General features: G+C 38.3%; 1 protein-coding gene across 5 annotated transcripts in view; it reads left to right on the top strand.

Annotated features, from left to right (window-relative positions):
- Positions 1 to 20,857, top strand: part of LOC126688572 (uncharacterized) — a 64,399-nt gene that overhangs the window by 37,716 nt on the left and 5,826 nt on the right. For 3 of the 5 annotated variants that reach the window (XR_007644307.1, XM_050383311.1, XM_050383315.1), the window contains exons 3-13: positions 1,168 to 1,270; positions 1,453 to 1,548; positions 1,667 to 1,722; positions 1,832 to 1,955; positions 4,146 to 4,208; positions 4,292 to 4,351; positions 4,447 to 4,608; positions 5,844 to 5,917; positions 6,942 to 7,035; positions 7,184 to 7,320; positions 7,391 to 7,471. The exons of 1 other annotated variant lie outside the window; for it this stretch is intronic. Coding sequence is in view for 3 of the 4 variants with exons in the window: in XM_050383311.1 (XP_050239268.1) it covers positions 1,168 to 1,270; positions 1,453 to 1,548; positions 1,667 to 1,722; positions 1,832 to 1,955; positions 4,146 to 4,208; positions 4,292 to 4,351; positions 4,447 to 4,608; positions 5,844 to 5,917; positions 6,942 to 7,035; positions 7,184 to 7,320; positions 7,391 to 7,471 (1,050 nt within the window). In the remaining variant the exon portion in view is untranslated. Of the gene's footprint in view, positions 1 to 1,167; positions 1,271 to 1,452; positions 1,549 to 1,666; positions 1,723 to 1,831; positions 1,956 to 4,145; positions 4,209 to 4,291; positions 4,352 to 4,446; positions 4,609 to 5,843; positions 5,918 to 6,941; positions 7,036 to 7,183; positions 7,321 to 7,390; positions 7,472 to 20,857 lie in introns of those variants that run through there. One more of the 5 variants, XM_050383316.1, reaches the window with a different exon arrangement.

Below are 20,857 nucleotides of genomic sequence, written 5' to 3'. Positions count from 1 at the left end.
GTTAGCCTCTGTGATTATTGCATCAATGTGATGGTTGGATTAGCTCATAATTTCCAATTTTGTGTCACTAGACCAAAGTAGTGCAAGACCTCCACTTCGGCCCCTACTCGAAACACACAAGCCATTTGAAAAACCAAGTTTGAATTTTATTCTATCCATATGCCTGCTCTTAGATTTAGTTTCCGAGAAGAAAACTAATTTGGGATTCCAGCGCCACACATAATTGCGGAGCGCATAAACTATCCAGGAGTTCCCAATTTCCCGGTAGTTCCAACGTAAGGAATTCATCACAGGGAAGGAAGTTTCATTCTCTTCTGAGAAGTCAAGTCTATTAATTTTTAAGCCCGAAAGTCCCACTAAATTTTGGATGTCTGAGTTAATAGCTTGGTATTCCTTGGGCTCTAGCTATCCCTAAAGCTCTTATAATCAGAGCAAACAGCCCTTCTAAAACAGCAACCCACAACACAGCCAATCCACTTGAAAAATCAAATACCCACAGAACAAAAAGCACGGAGGTCAGGAAACAGAGTTTTACCTTACAAGTATCTACGACCGCCGAACTGAAAAGAACACCCAAAGACTATGACTTTATAGATGACAATGATTACACCACCCACAAATCATCTAATTGACCCACTTGGGGGTAGAGCAATGACCTACGCTGGCCAAGAAAATGCCCACTGATAGGGTAGAGAAAGTCCACAATGGTGAGGGAAAACCCACTACTGGGCGGAACACCCAGGCTACGCGTGACCCACTGCAAGGAGAAGTCCAGCCCACCAAGGAGGTAGAGAAGGCCACACTCCGGAGTAGAGCTCGCGAACGCGGCAGAAAACACTCAGGCGTACGATAGCAGAGGCCTTTCTAACGTGTGCCGAGAGAGAACACTCCTACGAGGGAGAGAAAAGAAGATACGAGGAACGATTCTTATATCTATTCTTCTCCACTAGTTTTCTGACTTAACTAATAGAGCCTCCTTAGCCACCCCATTTTTGGCCCCTTGGATGGCTTGAGATCTTCTTCTTTAACATGTGATTTGTTCGGTCGAAATTATGGTTGTAGCCGGGGTCCCATCGTGTCCCCTAAATTTTATCCACTCACAATTTCACACAAACTATACTTAAATTGCATCAATAAGATTGATATACTATGCTTGTGGTATTGCAGTTTATTGGAGGAAGGGGACACAATATTGACCTTTGAAGGAGACAAGAGAAAGTGTTCTATGAAAATAGTTCTTAAAGTTCATAATCCCCAGTTTTATTGGAAGGTACTCTTAATCTATGTTGGAATCATTTTTATATGGATCACTTGCAACATACTATAACTATTGTTAAAATTAGCAAGAATTTTTTTTCAAAGTTAATCAATAGGTTGCGAATTATATTGGCATTTTATTATACCGCGGAATTTTCTCAACACCATTGATGAGCGCCAGATTGTTTTGATCAGATTATGACACGGGCTGATTTAGGCCTTGCTGATGCATATATTGATGGGGATATTTCTTTCACCGATGAAAATGAAGGTCTTCTAAACCTCTTTTTGGTAGGATTGATTTAAGTTTGAGTTAATTCCAAAACGGCACTGCTCTGAACCTAATACGTACAAGGCATGTTTATGGTATGTACCTCCATAGAATTTACCTTGCTGATATGTTTTGCAGATTCTTATTGCCAGCAGAGAGTCAAAGTCCTCTATCTTGAAATTGAATAAGAGAAGGTATGTGTTCCAACTGCCAGACTTTGCTGGAAGCTTGGATAATCATATTATAATTAATTATTTCCTTTTTTTGCTCAACTTTAACTTATTTATTTATTTATTACTTTAGGGGTTGGTGGACACCATTGATATTTACGGCTGCTATAGGATCTGCAAGCTATTTTTTGAAGCATTGTTCAAGGCAAAATACGCTTACACAGGCACGCAGGAACATCTCTCGTCATTATGAGCTGGTATAAGACTATGGCCTTTCAATTCCTTGTTTTTATTTGAGATCTTTTTCTTTTCAATTTGAGGAGGTGGTTTTCAAAAAAGAAAAAAAGAGGAGATATTATGGATGCCGCAACGTTGGATTAGGTGCTATTATGTGCCTTGGTTTTGCGTGAGGTGTGACATTGGCTTGGTTTTTAGTTTGAGTTACTGAGAAATCTCTTTGAGAGTGATATGCAGAAATTTTAGTGTAAAGAAGATTTACCCTTTGTTTCAGATGCAGCCCTAGTCTTGGTATTTGTGAAGGAAAGTTATTTGGGTGTATTAGAGTTTGGATTGTGTGAGAATGCATCTACACCATCTTTGTACTCTTCAAAGATAAATTCTTCATGCTCCCTCTATGTGTTTGTGCCTCTATTCTTCTCGGTTGTTTTTACTTAATTCCTACTTTTTATTTGGAGTTCTTTCTAAAACACGTAATATTTTTCGACCTAGTCTTGATATTTGGGTTGCTTTTACAACAAACTCGTATTAGAGGAAAGGTTCACTACCCAGTTGTTTGCAGTTGTTCTCTTGGGTGACTGTGCTTATTGGTTCATGGATCTAATTATTGGGAATAAAAATTTTCAGGTAAGTCCTCTACAAAACTTTTGGAAGTTAGGACAATGGTTTCTAATGCTAAATTTATGTATTTGCCTTCCGATTTCTTTTATACTAATTAGCTTTTTCTCTCACATAACAAAATACTTTTGATTTTTGGTCAAACACAAATGGATGGTGCAACAAACTTATCTATTTTTCTTGTCATAATCTCTATCCAAGGGAGTCAATTTTGTGCTCAAAAGCATTTTAGTTTGGTCAAGAGAACAAAATGTTTCTATATCAAATAATACCGGTGTACTATTTCGAAATTAACGCTTATATATATATATATATATATATAATAACTATCTTCATTAACATTTAAACAAATAAATTTAGTAGTCTTTTAGTAATAATTTGGGACAATCAATACAATTTGTTAGATCATTAGCCCAAGCCCAAAAACCTTTTTCTTTTTTACTTTTTAAATTCCTTATTATTTCAAATTGACCAAATTTCTCAACTCTTATCTCTCTACTTAACATTCTTACCTACTCTCTCTCTCTCTTTCTCACACACACAACGCATGCAACATAGACACGATTTTCATTTCAAATTAAAAAATGCTAAAACCACAACTTTTGTCACAACTTGCTCATGTGACAAGTTGTGAGTGGTGGAGTAAAAGTGGTAAGTCCACAACTCCACCACTCATGACTTGCCATGTGAGCAAGTTGTGGCAAAAGTTATGGAAGCATTACTCTTTCAAATTTCTCAACAACACTGCCCATAAATATGCTCTGCTCACTACTTCTCCTTCCATTCCACCTTATGGCCTAGTTGTCATCACCCTTCTCCTTTCTTCTTCTTTTTTTCTTTTTCTTTTTTTGGTAAAAAAATCTTGCAGAAGAAATCCAATCCAAAACAAATGTTTTGCTCGAAATAGCCCAAACTAGTTTGTCTTCGAAAATAGTATCTAACTCTTGTATTAAGATATGTATAACTTTGCATTTCTTGTTCGTTCTATCAAATTTCTCTACTTCAAATTTGTTATTAAAAATCATAGTCTCAAGTCTATTGACTACCAAAGGTTTTAGGGGACTTTGCCGAAGGTATTGTATAGAACTCGCTTGACACCTTTGTACAGCAAAATTCCAAAGAGAACAATCCAAAGGTAAAGGTAGTGAACCTTGATTCTAATACCAATTTGTTGTGAGAAAGTGCATCCAGATAAAACTTACACAAGATCGATTGTGAAAATATTTAGAATGATCTCAAAAAATATAAGAGAAGTGAAGAAAGCCCAAAAGAAAAATATACAACCACACAAAAGAGAGAGAGAAAGAACACCAAAAGTTTACATAATTTAGCCTTTGACCTATGTCCTGAAAATTTCACTAACAAATATGAATAGATGAAAAATGGTGTAGAATGTAGAGGCGTGTGGCTTTGTGAGTTCAATTCACGTGCTGACATTTGAGACTATGTTTAGAATGACAATCTTCTTCGTTGAATGATAGTATAAAAACCTAATTAGTGACATAAGTGATAGAATGATAGTATTCAAACATGATTAGTGACATAATTGATGTCAAGCATAAGCTTATTATTCGATTTGTTTGTGTTTCTAGAGTAATGAACTTTTTGCTCTGTTCCTGGACGAAACAATGACATACTCCACCGCTGTATTTAAGGTCAGGATCAAAATTAACCTTTTCACCTTCCTTTTTAAGCTTTAGCTTTAACTTAAATTAAACTTTATGGCTATATTTCTTAGAAGGAAGATGAGGACTTAAAGGTTGCGCAGCTGAGAAAAATGTCTACTTTAATTGGAAAGGTGAGAAATTAATACTGGATTATGTCAAATTTTTAAAGATTTTCCTGCCCTTACCTAATCCTTTTTTTTTTCTTTCTTTCTTTCAATTAACTTAGGCAAGAATTAATGAGAGGCATGAAGTTCTTGATATTGGGTGTGGCTGGGGAAGCTTTGGTATTGAAGTTGTCAATCGAACTGGATGCAAATACACTGGCATCACTTTGTCTAATGAGCAACTAAAACTTGCGGAAAAGAAAGTGAAAGATGCTGGCCTTCAGGTACTAATTTGATGAATGGCATTCACCATAAATGCATATATTATTAATATCAATACATATGGAATAAATTGGATGGTAAATTTTTTTTTTTCTGATTGAACATAGTATCATTTCAGTTGGTGTTATTGAGTAGTTAATAGCATATAGGGACGTCATCACTTAATCCAAAAGGCTTTAAGTCTTTGATTTTTGGTCAATTATGTTATAATAACCACTCACTCTTCTTATTGTTATTCAATGTGGGGCTTTACTTATATATGTATACTCAATAATCTCCCGGCCCCTTACATGCGAGTCTATGCTTCCTCGCAGGCTTCAAGACCTCTTTGGGGTCATGAAAAAATCCTAATTGCATCCCCTTGCCTTATGGGTTTTTTCTTCATCAATGTGTCGTTCATGGGCCTTACACCATCCATGTGAACCACGTGTCAACCTCTCACATTTATCAATGTGAACTCGGCTTGCACTTCCAAGTCCATGGGAACCTCACACCATAGCTTTATCTAGCACCATTAGCAATATTCATTTGTTGGGTTTTTTTCCAAGATCATTTGTGTGACCTTTATGGGTTTGCTTTGTACGATAAAGTGTTCCCGCTTCAACGACGAAAGGGACGTTGATGACCTTGTCACCTCATCCAATTGAATAGTTAACCTATAGAGATACCACTTGATCCAAGATGCTTAAGTCTTCAGGTCTGGGTCCAACTATATTATATTCTTTACTCGCTCCTTTTATAATTATTCAATGTAAAACTTCACTCACACATGTATACCTACCAATTTCACCCATTTGCCTTTGTTATATGATAGTTAATAAATCTATTTTATGGTAAAAATATGATAATTAATAAATCTAAATATAAATGTAGTACTGCATCATTTAAAAAGAGTCATCACACTTTATTTGGTGGAATTAAATTTTAATGATGTTGAACGATATATGTAATCTTAAATTCATGAAAACTAAAACTAAATCAAGGACCATTTTTTGTGATAAAAGAATAGGAACAAGATCGTTGTTTTGTTATGGTCACATTGACATACTTAACAAGCACATAGCAAAGAATTTGGAAGTCTGTTTTGCCTTGTTTAGGTTTACAATTTGCATATAATAATTGGTTCTTTTCCAAGCAAGAAACATCTGCTTAAGTATGGCACATCTTATGAAATTTTTCTTTTGCTTACGGTCAATTCACTTCAAAATTAACCTTAATTTATCAACTTTGCTCTCAGGACCGCATTAAGTTTCTTCTTTGTGATTACCGCCAATTGCCAGATTCCTACAAATATGACAGAATTATATCCTGGTGAGTTCCTTTTGTTAGGTTCTATATATGTATATGTTAATTGGCAAACACATAACACAAACTTGCCTAGATATAAGAACAAGGAAGCTATTGTTTAAAGTAATCTGTTTTCAGCAGTTTCAATCGGTCAAAACTGTAATTCAATCAACCGAAGTTCACATTTGCAGAATTTGTTTCGCAGATAGCCCATCAAACGTTTTGCATTTCAATCCTACTTCACAAAGTATAAAAAGAAAACACAAATACACGTTTTTCTAGACTTGTGATCTACTCTTTTAGATCTGATGTCCTGTACCTTGTACTCCTTCAAGCTTCTAACAGAGATTACACACATACTCTTAGTACTGGTAGAATCAAGTTCTAAAGCGTGAACTGGAAATTTATGTTGGAACAAATTTATATGAGAGAAGTCTGTGGGATTTAAAGTTAAGTTTGTTAACTTTAACTAGATTTACTATGAATTAATATTCTAACTATAAATCTCTATCTGATAGTGGATTGGTCTCTTTAGGATTGGTGTCTCCAGGTTTTTCTTTTGGAACAAGTTGTTTTATAAAGTTTCTTAGGTCATTATATCTTGTGTCTTTTACTTTTCCGTTATGCATGATATGCTTGATTGTTTGTTTAACCTAAGGCTTGCATAATTGACCTAATTAATAAATTGTTCTTAAAAAATACTGTTTGTTCAGTGGTCTAAAAGCTAACCCCTTTGCCACTAACTCTTTTAAATAGTCCATAATGAAAATGATCGGTTTAAGTAAGATTAAAGAAAGAAAAACAACATAAAGATTTTATCGTTGTTTAGTAATATACCTACTTCCACAAGAGTAAGAAGCAATTAATCGATTATATGAGAAATTGGAGTAATCGAAATTAATGTTTATATATTATATCCGTTGGTGACGTTTCACTCCACTTACCCTACTATGCTACATCCATATGAGCCAACTCCAACATATTCTGGCCTTAATCATTAGAAAAAAAAAAAAAAAAAAAAAAATGATATTTTGATAGCATTTTTCAGTGAGATGATAGAACATGTCGGCCATGAATATATGGAAAAGTTTTTTGGTTGCTGTGAATCATTATTAGCAGAAGACGGGCTTTTTGTTCTGCAGGTAATTAAACAAATGATGTCCTATATATAATATTTATATATCTTTTTCCCAGTTTTATTATAATGTATTGGTCTTTATAACTCTTCTATGCGTTTAATTTAAATATACTTCTAACCATTGAAGCTGGTTTGTGGTTGCCTCTTCGTAGTTCATATCAATACCAGACGAACGTTACGACGAGTACAGGCGAAGTTCGGATTTTATAAAGGAATATATATTTCCCTGTGGATGCCTACCTTCATTGAGCAGGATAATATCAGCCATGGCTAACGCATCCAGACTCTGGTATTAAATTCATTGATTGGTTTTACTATTTATTTCTCTTGGAAATTAATTCAAAGTTTTGTAAGTGCAGCGTTGAGCAGGTGGAGAACATAGGAATTCATTACTACCAAACACTCAGATGTTGGAGAAAAAATTTAATGGACAACAAGAGGTAAGAAAAATAAATTAGGTATGTCTATTTACTTTTTTTTTTTTCATTTTCCATTTTTATGCCTTACAACATTTTTTGAAATTTTGAATCGGATAAAACATGAACGTATTTTGTAACTTAAAATTTGAGTAGAACCATTCGTTATATCACTAAGTTTGAGTAGAACCATCATTACGAAATTAAAAATTTTATCTTCTTCTTTTTATGTCTCATAATTTAACTATTCAAAATGAATAATTTTGCAAATTTTTTTTCTTCTTTGGAAATTTGATATAGTTTCTCATCAAGTAAAATAGTTAATAATTATTGTGGGGGCCATTTAGTTAGGAGGTACTGTTAAGGCTGTACTAATTGGGCCTATGGTCCAATCCGAGGACATTGGAGCATCCGAGGATGTTCGAATGAAATTATAAGGGGAACGGTGTAAAGAGAAGAGTAGAGATAATAAGAGATAAGTCCAACGAATGTCCAAGGATAAAAGCCATCTCAGTAATAAGTGTCCGAGGTCAGTAAGGCTGCCATATCATAATGGACTTTCTTCAAAGTTACATCACAACTAAGGGTTGGACATTGGATCAGGGGTAAGAATAGAAAAGTAAACAAATATCTTCAAAAGCTGTTACCTCTGCATTAAATGTCTCTCAACCAACTCTCTGGCCGCATTAATGTGGAAGTGATGCTTGAACAGTGATCAAGCAGCCTTACAGCTACTAGTTGATGGTTCTGGGAGGTGCTGGATGGGACAAAAAGGAGTTCTCCGAATCTAACCTACATGTATGTGGTAAGGATGACACCAATATTGTAGTATATAACATGGGAAAATGTACTAAAAGGGGGGATTAGAAAAAATCAAGGATTTTTGAGAACGAGACTGTGCACTCTTGTATAATTTTATTGTTCAACAAGACAATATAATATAAACTCCTCGAGTTATTCCGATGACAGATTTTCTAATCCTACTTGTGTCTAACAGTCTTAAATTTCCAAATTTAATCATTTTTCTTCTGGAATAGATTTAGTTCTTTTATCCACGCTTTACAAATTTATTGTTTGGGCCGCTTGGGTTTGAGCCCAATTCTATTTTGGGTCCAATCCAATTTCAGTCCTTACAATTGGTGTCGTCTGTGGGAAGAGCTTAATCTAACCTAAAGGAGATTCGGTTGCAACGTTCACGATGAAGGAGGCAGGACCGCACCAGGTAGAAGCTAATCTACTTCAAGTAGAATCAAGGGGCTCTTAGCATAGCAATCCGTGTAGGAGCCTTGAACGGAAAGGAGGTCGTGAGGGAAGTATGCACACAACTCATACCAGTAAAGGTCAATCTCAGGGGAAGAGTCATGTTTCTCATGCAAAGAATGACAGAGACATGCAATGTGAAATCGACGAGTTAAAGAGGGAGTTGTGTCATGCTTGGCAAAGACATTCACCGCCCAGCTTTGAACCGTCCTCTAACGAGACGGATGGTACTAGTTATTGACGGAGATCCAGAATTCCATCCAGCGAGACTTTTTCCTATGAAGAGGAGCACCACTATAGACGTAGGTACAAAAGCTCGCCTTGCAAAGGCTTGGGGAACGATGCCATTAACAAGGCGCTAAGTCAAGTTTCTAAATCACCCTTCACACGGAGCATAGAAGATGCGAGCCTTCCTCAGCGATTTCATCAACCCGCATTCACTATTTATAATGGTTGGACAGACCCGATAGAACACGTTAGCCATTTCAGTCAAAAGATGACTGTTCACTCCAAAGATGAGGCCTTGATGTGTAAGATCTTTCCATCTAGCTTGGGCCCGGTGGCGATGAGATGGTTCAACGGTTTGAGGGCAAATTCTATCGACTCCTTCAAGAAACTCACCCGGGCTTTTGGTGCTCGCTTATTACTTGCAGCAGGGTTCCTAGGCCTTTAGGATCCTTATTGTCTATGTCCATGCGGGAGGGTGAGACTCTGAAGGCTTATTCAAATAGATATTGGGAGATGTTTAATGAAATAGAAGGAAAGTATGATGATGTGGTTATTAGCACTTTCAAGGCTGGTCTTTCAGCTGAGCATGATTTGAGGAAATCTCTAACTGGTAAACCTGTTACTAGCATACGCTAATTGATGGATCAGATTAACAAGTACAGAAGAGTAGAAGAAGACCAACTACTTGGAAAAGGAAAGGCTAAGGTGATCCCTCAGGAGAGGAGGGATTTTAGATCGGACCGGTACAATAATAACCGACCTCGGAAAAACTTTGTTGGGCAGTTAGGATCTGCCAATACCCAGGCGGTTAATGCTGCATTTCGAGAGCCAGTGCAACAAGTACTAGAGAAGATTAAGATTGAGCCGTTCTTCAAATGGCCAAACAAAATGGGAGGAGATCCTATGAGACACAACCAGAACCTTTATTGCCACTATCATCAGGATCATAGACATACAATTGAGGATTGTAGAAATTTATGGGACCATTTGGACCAGTTAGTCTGAGAAGGGAAGTTGAAGCAACTCTTGCATCATTCCAGTGGTCGGTTAAGCCAATCGGGTTCAGAACTTCGGGGAGATGCTTCTTCAAGACTCCCCTTGGCACAATAAATGTTATTTTTGCTGCCTTAGGGAGGACTAGATCTTGTCCTTCCAGGGTAATGTCGGTGTCCCGTTCTCCAACCGAGGAGTCTAGCTCAATGCCTAAGAGAGCCAAGATGGGCATCCTGTTAGTGTTGGGTTTTTCAGATGAAGACAAAGTTGGAACCATACAGCCCCATAATGATGCTCTTGTGGTCATGCTGAGAATTGGTGGGTACGATGTGAAAAAGGGTGATGATTGACCAGGGTAGTGCTGCTGACATAATGTACCTTGACTTGTATAAGGGGCTAAATTTGAAACCTGAGAACTTGATGGCCTACAGTTCTCCTCTGGTGAGTTTTAAGGGCAGAATGGTCGTCCCAAAAGGTCAAATCAGATTACCTGTGCAGACCGATACGGATGTGGTTGAAGTGGACTTCATCGTCGTAGACATTTTCTCTCCCTACACAGCTATTATGGGCAGACCTTGGCTTCATACCCTAGAGGTCGTCTCCTTTACTCTACACCAGAAGGTGAAGTACCCATCCGGAGACCAAGTTTTGGAGATAGTAGGAAGTCAAACTGCAGCCCGACAATGCCTGGTAGCGGCTATCCAACATTGGCCTGAGGCGGAGACCTCGGCCACCGCTGATAATGACTTATAGCAATCAGAAACCTCGGCGTTACCCTTCAACAGACTAGCCGACGAGGCTAGATACGAAGATTTGGAAAGGGTAATCATTGGTGATGATCCAAAGAAGTTCTCTCAAATTGGGGCTAAATTGCCTCTGTATGAGAGAGAGCAATTGGTTGAATTCCTCAAAGAAAATGTTGATGTGTTCGCATGGAGCGCATATGAAGCCTCGGATATAGACCCAAGTTTCATCTATTATCATCTAAATGTTAATCCCTCCATCACTCCAAAGAGACAGCCACTTCGGCGTCCGTCAAAAGAGCACGTCGAGGCCATTAGAAATGAGGTGGCTAAGCTCAAGCAAGCAGGGACTATCAAGGAAGTTTTTTATCCACAATGGTTAGCCAACACAGTGGTGGTAAAAAAGAAGACTGAAAAATGGCGTGTGTGCGTGAATTTCACAGATCTCAATAACGCCTGTCCCAAGGACCCTTTCCCTATGCCTAGGATAGACTAATTGGTGGATGCAACAGTAGGTCATCCTTGGATGAGCTTTTTGGATGCCTTCTAAGGATATCACCAAATACTGTTAGCATTGGATGATCAAGAGAGGACAGCTTTTGTCACTCCCATTGGAAACTATCACTATAAAGTGATGTTCTTTGGCTTAAAAAATGTAGGGTCTACTTATCAATGAATGATGACTAAAATGTTCGAACCACAACTGGGCAGGAACATTGAGGTTTATATTGATGATATGGTTGTGAAGAGCAAAGTGGTGTCCGAGCATGTGATAGATCTTACGAGCATTTTTGGAATTCTGAGAAAGCACAAGCTACGTCTGAATGCTTCAAAGTGTTCATTTGGTGTAGGCTCTGGAAAGTTCTTGGGATACATGGTGACTCACAGGGGAATTGAGGTGAAGCCAGATCAGATTAAGGCCATTAATGGCTTACAAGCACCTCAAAATCTAAAGGAGGTGCAGAAACTGACAGGGATGACTACTGCTTTGAACCGATTTATCTCTAGGTCAACTGATAGGTGCAGACCCTTTTTCCTTCTACTGCATAAATGGAAAGGATTTGAATGGACCGAGGAATGTGCTGTAGCATTTCAGCAGCTGAAAGAATACCTATCTCGGCCGCCTATCATGTCTAGTCCTGAAGTGGACGAGGTCCTGTTTGCCTACCTGGCGGTAGCCTCTCATGCAGTAAGTTTTGTTTTGATATGAGAAGACAGTGGCGTCCAAAGACCAGACTATTACGTAAATAAATCACTTCATGAAGCCGAGGTGCGGTACTTATCACTGGAAAAGACCATTTTGGCAGTAGTGCATGCTACACGAAAACTCCCACATTATTTCAAGGTGCACACCGTAGTAGTTCTAACTCAATTATCACTCAAATCCATACTTCGGAGTGCAGATTATACTGGGAGGATTGCTAAATAGGGCACGATCCTAGGGGCTTTCGACATCAAGTATATGCCTTATACCTCTGTGAAAGGCTAGGTCCTTGCCGATCTAGTAGCCGAGTTCACTAAGCTTCCAAAGGAAGCAAAGATGAAGTGACATGGCATGGATGAAAAATCGGTTGGCCTAATCTCCACACAAGACTCCCCATCTTGGAAAGTACATGTGGATGGAGCAGCGAACCAGCGGGGAGCAGGAGTGGGGCCTAGTTCTGATATCCCCTGAAAAGATCATTATTGAAAAGTCCTTAAGGTTGGGATTCTCGGCTACAAACAATGAATTGGAATATGAAGTTTTGCTGATGGGAATGGCAATGGTCCAGAAAATGGATGGAAAGGCAGTGGAAATGTTCTCAGACTCAAGACTGATCGTAGGTCAGGTAAAAGGGGAACTGGAAGCCCGAGATACGAGGATGCAAGAATATTTGGGTCAAGTTAGGTGTATGCAAACAAAATTTGAATCCTTTGACTTATCACATATTCCCAGAGGTGAAAATACTCACGCAGATTCATTGGCTACCCTTGCTACTTCCTCGGCACGAAATTTGCCCCGAGTGATAATTGTCGAGGATTTGTGCATTTCCACCCCAACGAGGAAAGATTTGCTCCAGATCCATCAAGTCAATTTGGGGCTGAGCTGGATGGACCCTATACTATTATTCCTCGAGAGGGATATATTGTCTGAGGAGAAACCAGAAGGTGAGAAAATACGAAGAAAAGCTCCTCGGTTTTGGTTGTCCGAGGACAGAAAGTTGTATAAACGTTTTTTTTTTTTTTTTTGGGCCATATATGCTTTGTGTACATCCTGAGACATCAGAATCACTCCTAAAGGAACTACATGAAGGAATTTGCGGAAGTCACACGGGGGAAGATCCCTATCTCACCGGGCTATTACTCAAGGATACTGGTGGCCAAATATGCAGAAAGAAGCGCAAGAGTATGTTAGAAAATGTGACCAATGTCAGAGATTTGCTCCAAACATCCACCAGCTTGGAGGAGTTCTTAATCCTCTTTCCAGCCCTTGGCCCTTTGCTCAATGGGGTTTAGATATTGTAAGTCTTTTTCCTAAAGCACTAGGAAACAAAAAGTATCTGCTGGTCGGAACGGATTATTTCACTAAATGGGTCGTAGCTGAACCGTTGGCTAATATCAGAGATGTAGATGTTAAAATGTTTATCTAGAAGAATATCGTTACTCAATTTGGGGTTCCCCACACCCTTATCTCGGATAACGGCCTTTAGTTCGACAACAAAGCCTTCAAGTAATACTGTTCTGACCTGGGAATAAAGAATAGATATTCCACTCTGGCCTATCCTCAAGGAATGGGCAAGCTGAAGTTGTCAACAAAGTTATAGTGAATGGACTTAAAAAGATGTTGGACGACGCAAAGGGAAAATGGGTGGAGGAATTACCACATGTCTTTTGGACATATCAAACAACACCTCGACGGTCAACAGGAAAGACCCCTTCTCAATGACATATGGAGCCGAGGCCGTAATCCCTCTGGAAACTAGTTTCCCAATGTTGAGAACTAGTGCATTTACCCCGGGCGGTAATGATGGGTTGTTGAAAAGGAGTCTGGATTTGATCGAAGAGCGAAGGGAGAATGCAATGGTCCAACTGGCTTACTTCCAGCATAAGCTTAAGCAAGGTTATGATACAAATGTGAAGCTGAGGCCGTTGGCTGTAGGAGATTTGGTACTGAGGAAAGTTTTGGAAACCACCAACAATCCAGCTTGAGGAAAATTGGGGCCTAATTGGGAAGGACCATACCGGATCACTTCAGTGGCAGGAATAGGTGCCTACTATTTGGAAGATCTAGATGAAAAATCTGTCATCCACCCTTGGAATGTAAACAATCTAAAAAGGTATTATTATTAATAAAAATAGTCCTGTTTAGTTTCCCTTTAATTTGTTCCAATCATATGTCATGTGTTTTCTCATCTATTGAAGTATTAAGCAGAAACTAAGTTATGTCAGGTTCCTCGGACCACAAATTTAGTGTAAATTAATACCCTATGACATCTATTGAAGTATTAAGCAGAAACTTAGTTATGTCAGGTTCCTCAGACCATAAATTTAGTGGAAATTAATACCCTATGACATCTATTGAAGTATTAAACAGAAACTAAGTTATGACAGGTTCCTCGGGCCACAAACTTAGTGGAAATTAATACCTTATGACATCTATTAAAGTTTTAAACAGAAACTAAGTTATATCAGGTTGCTCGGACCACAAACTTAGTGGAAATTAATAGATCTATTGAAGTATTAAACAGAAATTAAGTTATGTCATGTTCCTCGAACCACAAATTTAGTGGAAATTAATACACTATGATATCTATTGAAGTATTAAACAGAAACTAAGTTATGTCAGGTTCCTCGGACCACAAACTTAGTGGAAATTAATATCCTATGACATCTATTAAAGTATTAAACAGAAACTAAGTTATGTCAGGTTCCTCGAACCACAAACTTAGTGGAAATTAATACCCTATGACATCTATTGAAGTATTAAATAGAAACTAAGTTATGTCAGGTTTCTCGAACCACAAATTTAGTGGAAATTAATACCCTATGACATCTATTGAAGCACTAAATAGGTTCAATAGAAATTAATACACCCTCGTACTATTAAAATGCTAGTTCAACACGAACTTGAGCACTTAAAGGGAGTAAACCCTTAATTTCCATTCTTGGATCACAGGGTTTGTGATCACCTAGTAAAGATATAAACCTCAATAAGCCTATGAGCATCATTTAGAGCATACTGAGGTGCTCTGGATTTAACTTTATTTAATCAAATGTTTGGATGTTTACTTGAGGTTAAACTTGTTAGAATAGATATATATGTATTCAAAATATGTCTATGTAATGTTATGGATTCAATGGTTATCGTCCATTTTAACTTCCAATTAAATGCATGTGTAAACTATGTTTTTTTTCTTTTGTACAAACAAAGGGCAGTCAAGATGAAAACTACTCAAAACCAAAGTAACAAAACAGATAAAATAAAAATGAAATGAATAATAACTCAAACGAACTCAAGAGGTTAAAAATGCATACTTCATTAAAATATGTCTAAAAAAAAGGAACAAAATCCCTTACAAAAGTCATAATTCTATTACAAGGCAAGGCTCATTTCTTCAACTTGATCTGAAGCTTGGAAGTTTTGTTTGCTGGGTTATCTACCTCTGAGGTATTTGTTCCTTCTTTATCTTTGGAGGCTCCCTCAGCGAGCATGACAGTTGAAGCCAAATCTTGCTGAAAGCCCTGGGAAGCTACTCCTACCTCTGGAATAACTGCAGCCTTGTCCACGGGTACTTCTTGGGAAGCACCGGGTTCTTTTGTTGGCCCTTGCTGGCTGGGAAGAGGAGGATCCTGAGGCTATACTTCTTTATTTGGATCAACAACTGCAGAAGCCACCTCATCTTGAGCAGAAGGAAGGTCCAAGGCTCGTATTGCAGAAGGGTAAAACACATTTTCAGATTTCCATAACTCGAAAGAAGCCTCAACCCCAGCTTGGTTAAGGGCTTCAGCCCAAGTTTGGGCGCAGTAAATGCGACACACAGCTGGGACCTCTACCCTAAGGGTTTCTTCAGTCTCAGCTACTCCAAGATCGTAACCCTTCTGCTTGGCCTCGTCCCTAGCCTTCTCGGCCTCAATCCTTGCCTTCTCAGCTTCAGCCTTGGACTTTTCAGCCTTTGGGCTTCCTCTAGTTGTTTTTTGAGTGCTGTCATTTGTTCCCTGGCAGCAGTCAGTTGATCAGTTGTCTCGCGCAGACGCTTCCTCTAGTCCTCGGCTTGCCTCTGCGCGCCATCCAAGGCCTAGTCAGCACTGCGGCGAGCTTGTTGCTCCTCGACTAGCTTTTTCTTTAGGTCAGCATTACTATTTTCAACAATGGTAAGTGTTTGCACAGCTGCCGTTCGTCTTTTCCTCTCATCTTCCAACTGCTGGTAGCAGTTATTGGTAATTTTCTCAAGCCTGAAAGTGGTTTGGACAGCCTAAAAGAAAATGATTAATACCATAGCCAACAGAAAGTATATGTCTATAAATAATTATTATAAGTAAAAAAAAAGGGGGGGGGGGGGTGGGGGTTAACATTATACCATGCCCAGATATCTTTTACAATTGAGGAAGACCTCATTCTTCCTCATGCTCCACAGCTCAGACATGTCTTTTGGAAGCAGCAAGGCCTCTAGGCCTCAATCACTTCTTTCCCTTTCTACTCCCTTTTCCTTTTGGGATCAGTAGGTTCAAGTCTGATAGGTTGAGGTGGTTGAGGAGTAGGAGGAGAAGATTTGGAAAGAGGAGGGGGAATCTGAGACTGTGTGGATTTCCTCGAGGCACCTTTTCTAGGTTGATTTTCTATCAGCTCCATTAAACTCCTCTAGGGCTTCCTCTGGACACCCATTTCGTCAAAAACGTTCTCGGGGGGTAAAATCTGGTTGAAAACCTTAAATTCGTCCGAGGAATCTAACAAATCTACAACCTCCTCTGGATTTCTTTCTTTTTCTTCTTCTTCTTCTTCTTCTTTTCTTTTTTCCTCTTCCTTGAAAGCGAGCTGGGATGAGGATGCTCCTACTAAAAGAGTGGCAACAAAAAGTTGTTGGGTGCGGGAAGTGTCTTTAGGGAGTGAAACGCCCTCTGGAACAACAAACCCTTGGTAGGCAGCACTAATACGGTGGAGCCGAGGGTCGCAAGCTTTGATTACGTACTTAGGGGCTTGGAAGGCAAACGAGAGGGGTGTGTATCCAAGGATCAAATGAGCTACTCGGAGTTGACTGTCAGCTTCGTTCACATACACCTCGGCTTGCAAGATCCTATCCAAGCTTGCTTTGTTAACTAAGTTGAGCTTGGGTTTGATAGCATGCTTGTCTGCAAAATCATTGAATTAGAATGGGGTTTCATTAGAAACAAGGATATTGAGACACGAAAAAGAAATATAAACTAAAATTCATGAATCTACGGCTATACCCCCACCTGGTTCTCCCTCCTCCATTGGATAGGGTAGGCCATCGTGCCATTCCCTAGAAAAGATAAGGAAATCATCCTTTAAATTTTTGTTTGAAATGGGGAGGCACTGGATTAGCCTTACTTCGGGATGTCTCGACTTGAGGTAATATCTCTGCCCCCTCAAATTGTGCAAATTTTACACCCAATTCACATCATGGTGGGTCAGGTTTAGGTTCATTCTCTTGTTTAAAGCTTCTATACTCCTCAAGACCCTAAACATATTTGGGGCACACTATGTGGGAGATAACCTAAAAAACCTAAGGTAATTCCTAGTAATAGTACCCATGGGAATGGTCATCCCACCCTCTATGAAGGCAATCATGGAAATGACCACCTCTCCTGTTTTCCAAGCGTCGACCCATTCCCCCTGGGCAGCATACCTCATACCTACTATTGGTGGGATCCTATACTTAGTCCTAAAACTCTTCATTCCCTCTTCGGACTCGACCAGACATTTGAACTTACCCATTTTCCTAAGAGGTTTCGAAGAAAAGTTAATAAGTTTAAAATGAAAGCTAAGGGATTTAAGAAGACTTACAAGTTTGAAAAGGGGTCCTCGGACAAGTTTCTAGTATTTGTAGACGCACAGGAAGATGAAAGAGAGAGACAGGTTCAGTGTATGAGCTCTAGGACTGTGTGATTGCAGAAAGTAAGAAAAAGAATTAATTTGAAAAGCTATTTATAGTGGCACAGAAGTTACAAGCGGGAAAGTTCTCGCTCGTAAAACAAGAAAAATCCTCCATCGTTCGATTTACATTTTACCGTTGAACATGGGAGACAGGGGCATCGCCAAAATTTAATGCTAGCACGCTTTGGACGCCAAAGCATCAGGAGCGTGCCTTGAGCAGGTAAAAAGACATATAGGAAGTCAGGAATACAGAATTGGACCATAAACAAGATGGGCTGAGAACGTCAAAATCATCCTTTCCTCTCGAGGAGTCGAAAAACAAGATTTTGAGGGGCTATTGTAGAGGCCATTTAGTTAGGAGGTACTGTTAAGGCTGTACTAATTGGGCTTATGGCCCAATCCGAGGACATTGGACCATCCGAGGATGTTTGGATGAAATTATAAGGGGAATGGAGTAAAAAGAAGAGTAGAGATAATAACAGATAAGTCCAACGAATGTCCGAGGATAAAAGCCATCTCGGTAACAAGTGTCCGAGGTCAGTAAGGCTACCATATCATCATAGACCTTCTTCAAAGTTACATCACAACTAAGGGTTGGACATTAGACCAGGGGTAAGAAAAGAAAGGTAAACAAATATCTTCAAAAGCTGCTACCTCCACATTAAATGCCTCTCAACCAACTCTATGACTGCATTAATGTGGAAGTGATGCATGAACAGTGATCAAGCAGCCTTACAGCTACTGGTTGATGGTTCTGGGAGGTGCTGGATGGGACAGGAAAGAGTTCCTCGAATCTAACCTACACGTGTGTGGTAAGGATGACACCAATATTGTAGTATATAACATGGGAAGATGTACTAAAAGGGAGGATCGGAAAAAATCAAGGATTTTTGAGAACAAGACTGTGCACTCTTGTATAATTTTATTGTTCAACAAGACAATATAATATAAACTCATCGAGTTATTCCGAGGACAGATTTTCTAATCCTACTTGTGTTTAACAATCTTAAATTACCAAATTTAATCTTTTTTTTCTAGAATAGATCTAGTTCTTTCATCCACGCTCTACAAATTTATTGTTTGGGCCGTTTGGGTTTGAGCGCAATCCTATTTTGGGTCCAATCCAATTTCAGTCCTTAGAATTATAAACTTCAATTTTAATAAATATCCAAATTGTGAAAATGTATCATATCTAAAAGGAATTTCTTGGCTAAAAATTAGTTGAAGATAAATTGCAATTTTTTTTCCAACTTAGGAAATTTAATTAAGTTTCTCATCAAGTAAAATAGTTAATAATTATAAAATTCAATTTTAATAAATATTCAAATTGTGAAAATGGATCATATTTAAAAGGAATTTCTTGACAAAAATTTAGTTGAAGATGGTTAAATGCTAGCTTGTTTGGGAGGTGGTATCATATGGAGCAGCCGCATACTTCCTCGTAGATGTGAGGTCCATTAGGTCCGCTGCTCCCACTAGATAATTGTTTCCTGTTTTAGTATTTAATTAAAAAGTTATCTCCTACTCTATTGGGTAGGCCTCCCAATGTGGGCCCCTCAAGCGCAAGACCAACCTTCTTATGAGTAGGGATAGCAATTTGTGTTCGTGTATTAGATTCAAGTCATGTCAACTCATGAATATCCGACCATTTGAGTCAAAACTAACTTGACATGTTTATTAAACAGGTCAAGATGCCTCAGCCCTACCACAACCCATTTATTAAATGGGTCAATCATGTCAACCTATTTATCAAGATTTAAAAAAATCATGTCAACCTATTTATCAAGATTTAAAAAAAAAAAACAAACAAACAAACAAACAAAATTTTTTTTAGTATTAACCAAATTGATATGAATTTTGAAAAACCAAAAAAAATAAATATTTTTAATATAACTTTCTGAACTAATGAGTTACTGCATCACAAATAATCATTCAAAACTAAAGCATATTTCAATCTCACAAATAGTCAATCACAATATGTCAAAGAAAATAAATCACAATAACTAATCAGTTCATATACCTAAGGTTTGAAGGGTATATTGGTAAAATGTCATTTAATTAAACGGATCAAATGGGTCAAACGGGGTCCATGGGTTGGACACTAACCCAACCTATTTATTAAACGGATCAGTCGTGTCAACCCGAATATGACACGGACCTATTAAGTCTTAACCCATAACCTACTAATTTTGTGTCATGTCGCATCGAGTTCAGAGGTTGTGTCCAATTTTTCCACCCCTAGTTGCACCCATGTCAATCTTTTGTGAAATTCATGAGGACACTATCTGGGGTTTAGCCCCTCCTCTTTCTATTTGTAGTTAGTGGGGGAGGCTACTATTCTTACATAGAATGAGAAAATATCACTGAATTATAAGACTCTTGACTTACATTATGTATATTACAATAAAATCTCTATTGGGAATTTAGAACCCAACTAATGCAAGTTAACCAATTTTATGCCAAGTTTGATTGATTAATCAATTATGCTTGCAAGATAAGTCCATGGTTAATCAAAGCACACACCAAAATCACAAATATAATCACAAAGGAAAATAAATGACATAGGCAATATGGTTATAAAAAGAAGACTCATAAAAACTCTTCTACGGTTTACAACCAACATTCCTCAAGAAAACAAATCCACTAAATAGAATGGAAGTTTTACAGTAGAATTAACATTAACTCTACAACTACTCCAAGTAGTACTTATTGATATGATCATCCAAGTAGTACTTATTGATATGATCATACGTAACTTCAAATCCTTGGACTTTCTACTATGGACTTTGTTCACATGAACACCATGTTTGTAACTTCAAGAATCCTTTGGAACATTCTTCATGGCAACAACTACATGGAATGTGTGCAAATAACTTCACCTTCATCACCAACCCTGAAATATTATTCTTTAGTTCATGGTGTAAGAGAACTCAATTACAAAAACCCTAGGCACACAATATGCAGTTCTCCAAAAATCCATTTGGTCGTCCTTTATTTATACTCTAGCAATTAGGTCACGAAATACTAAAGTTTGGACTACTTGATGGCCTGATTTGAATTATAGACCCGCAATTCTCCATCAATCGAATTAGT

This window comes from Quercus robur, chromosome 6 (genome assembly GCF_932294415.1).
Source record: "Quercus robur chromosome 6, dhQueRobu3.1, whole genome shotgun sequence".
NCBI classification, from domain to species: domain Eukaryota; kingdom Viridiplantae; phylum Streptophyta; class Magnoliopsida; order Fagales; family Fagaceae; genus Quercus; species Quercus robur.
The sequence above is the reverse complement of the archived record's forward strand: the minus strand, read 5'-3'. Positions and strand labels throughout refer to the sequence as shown.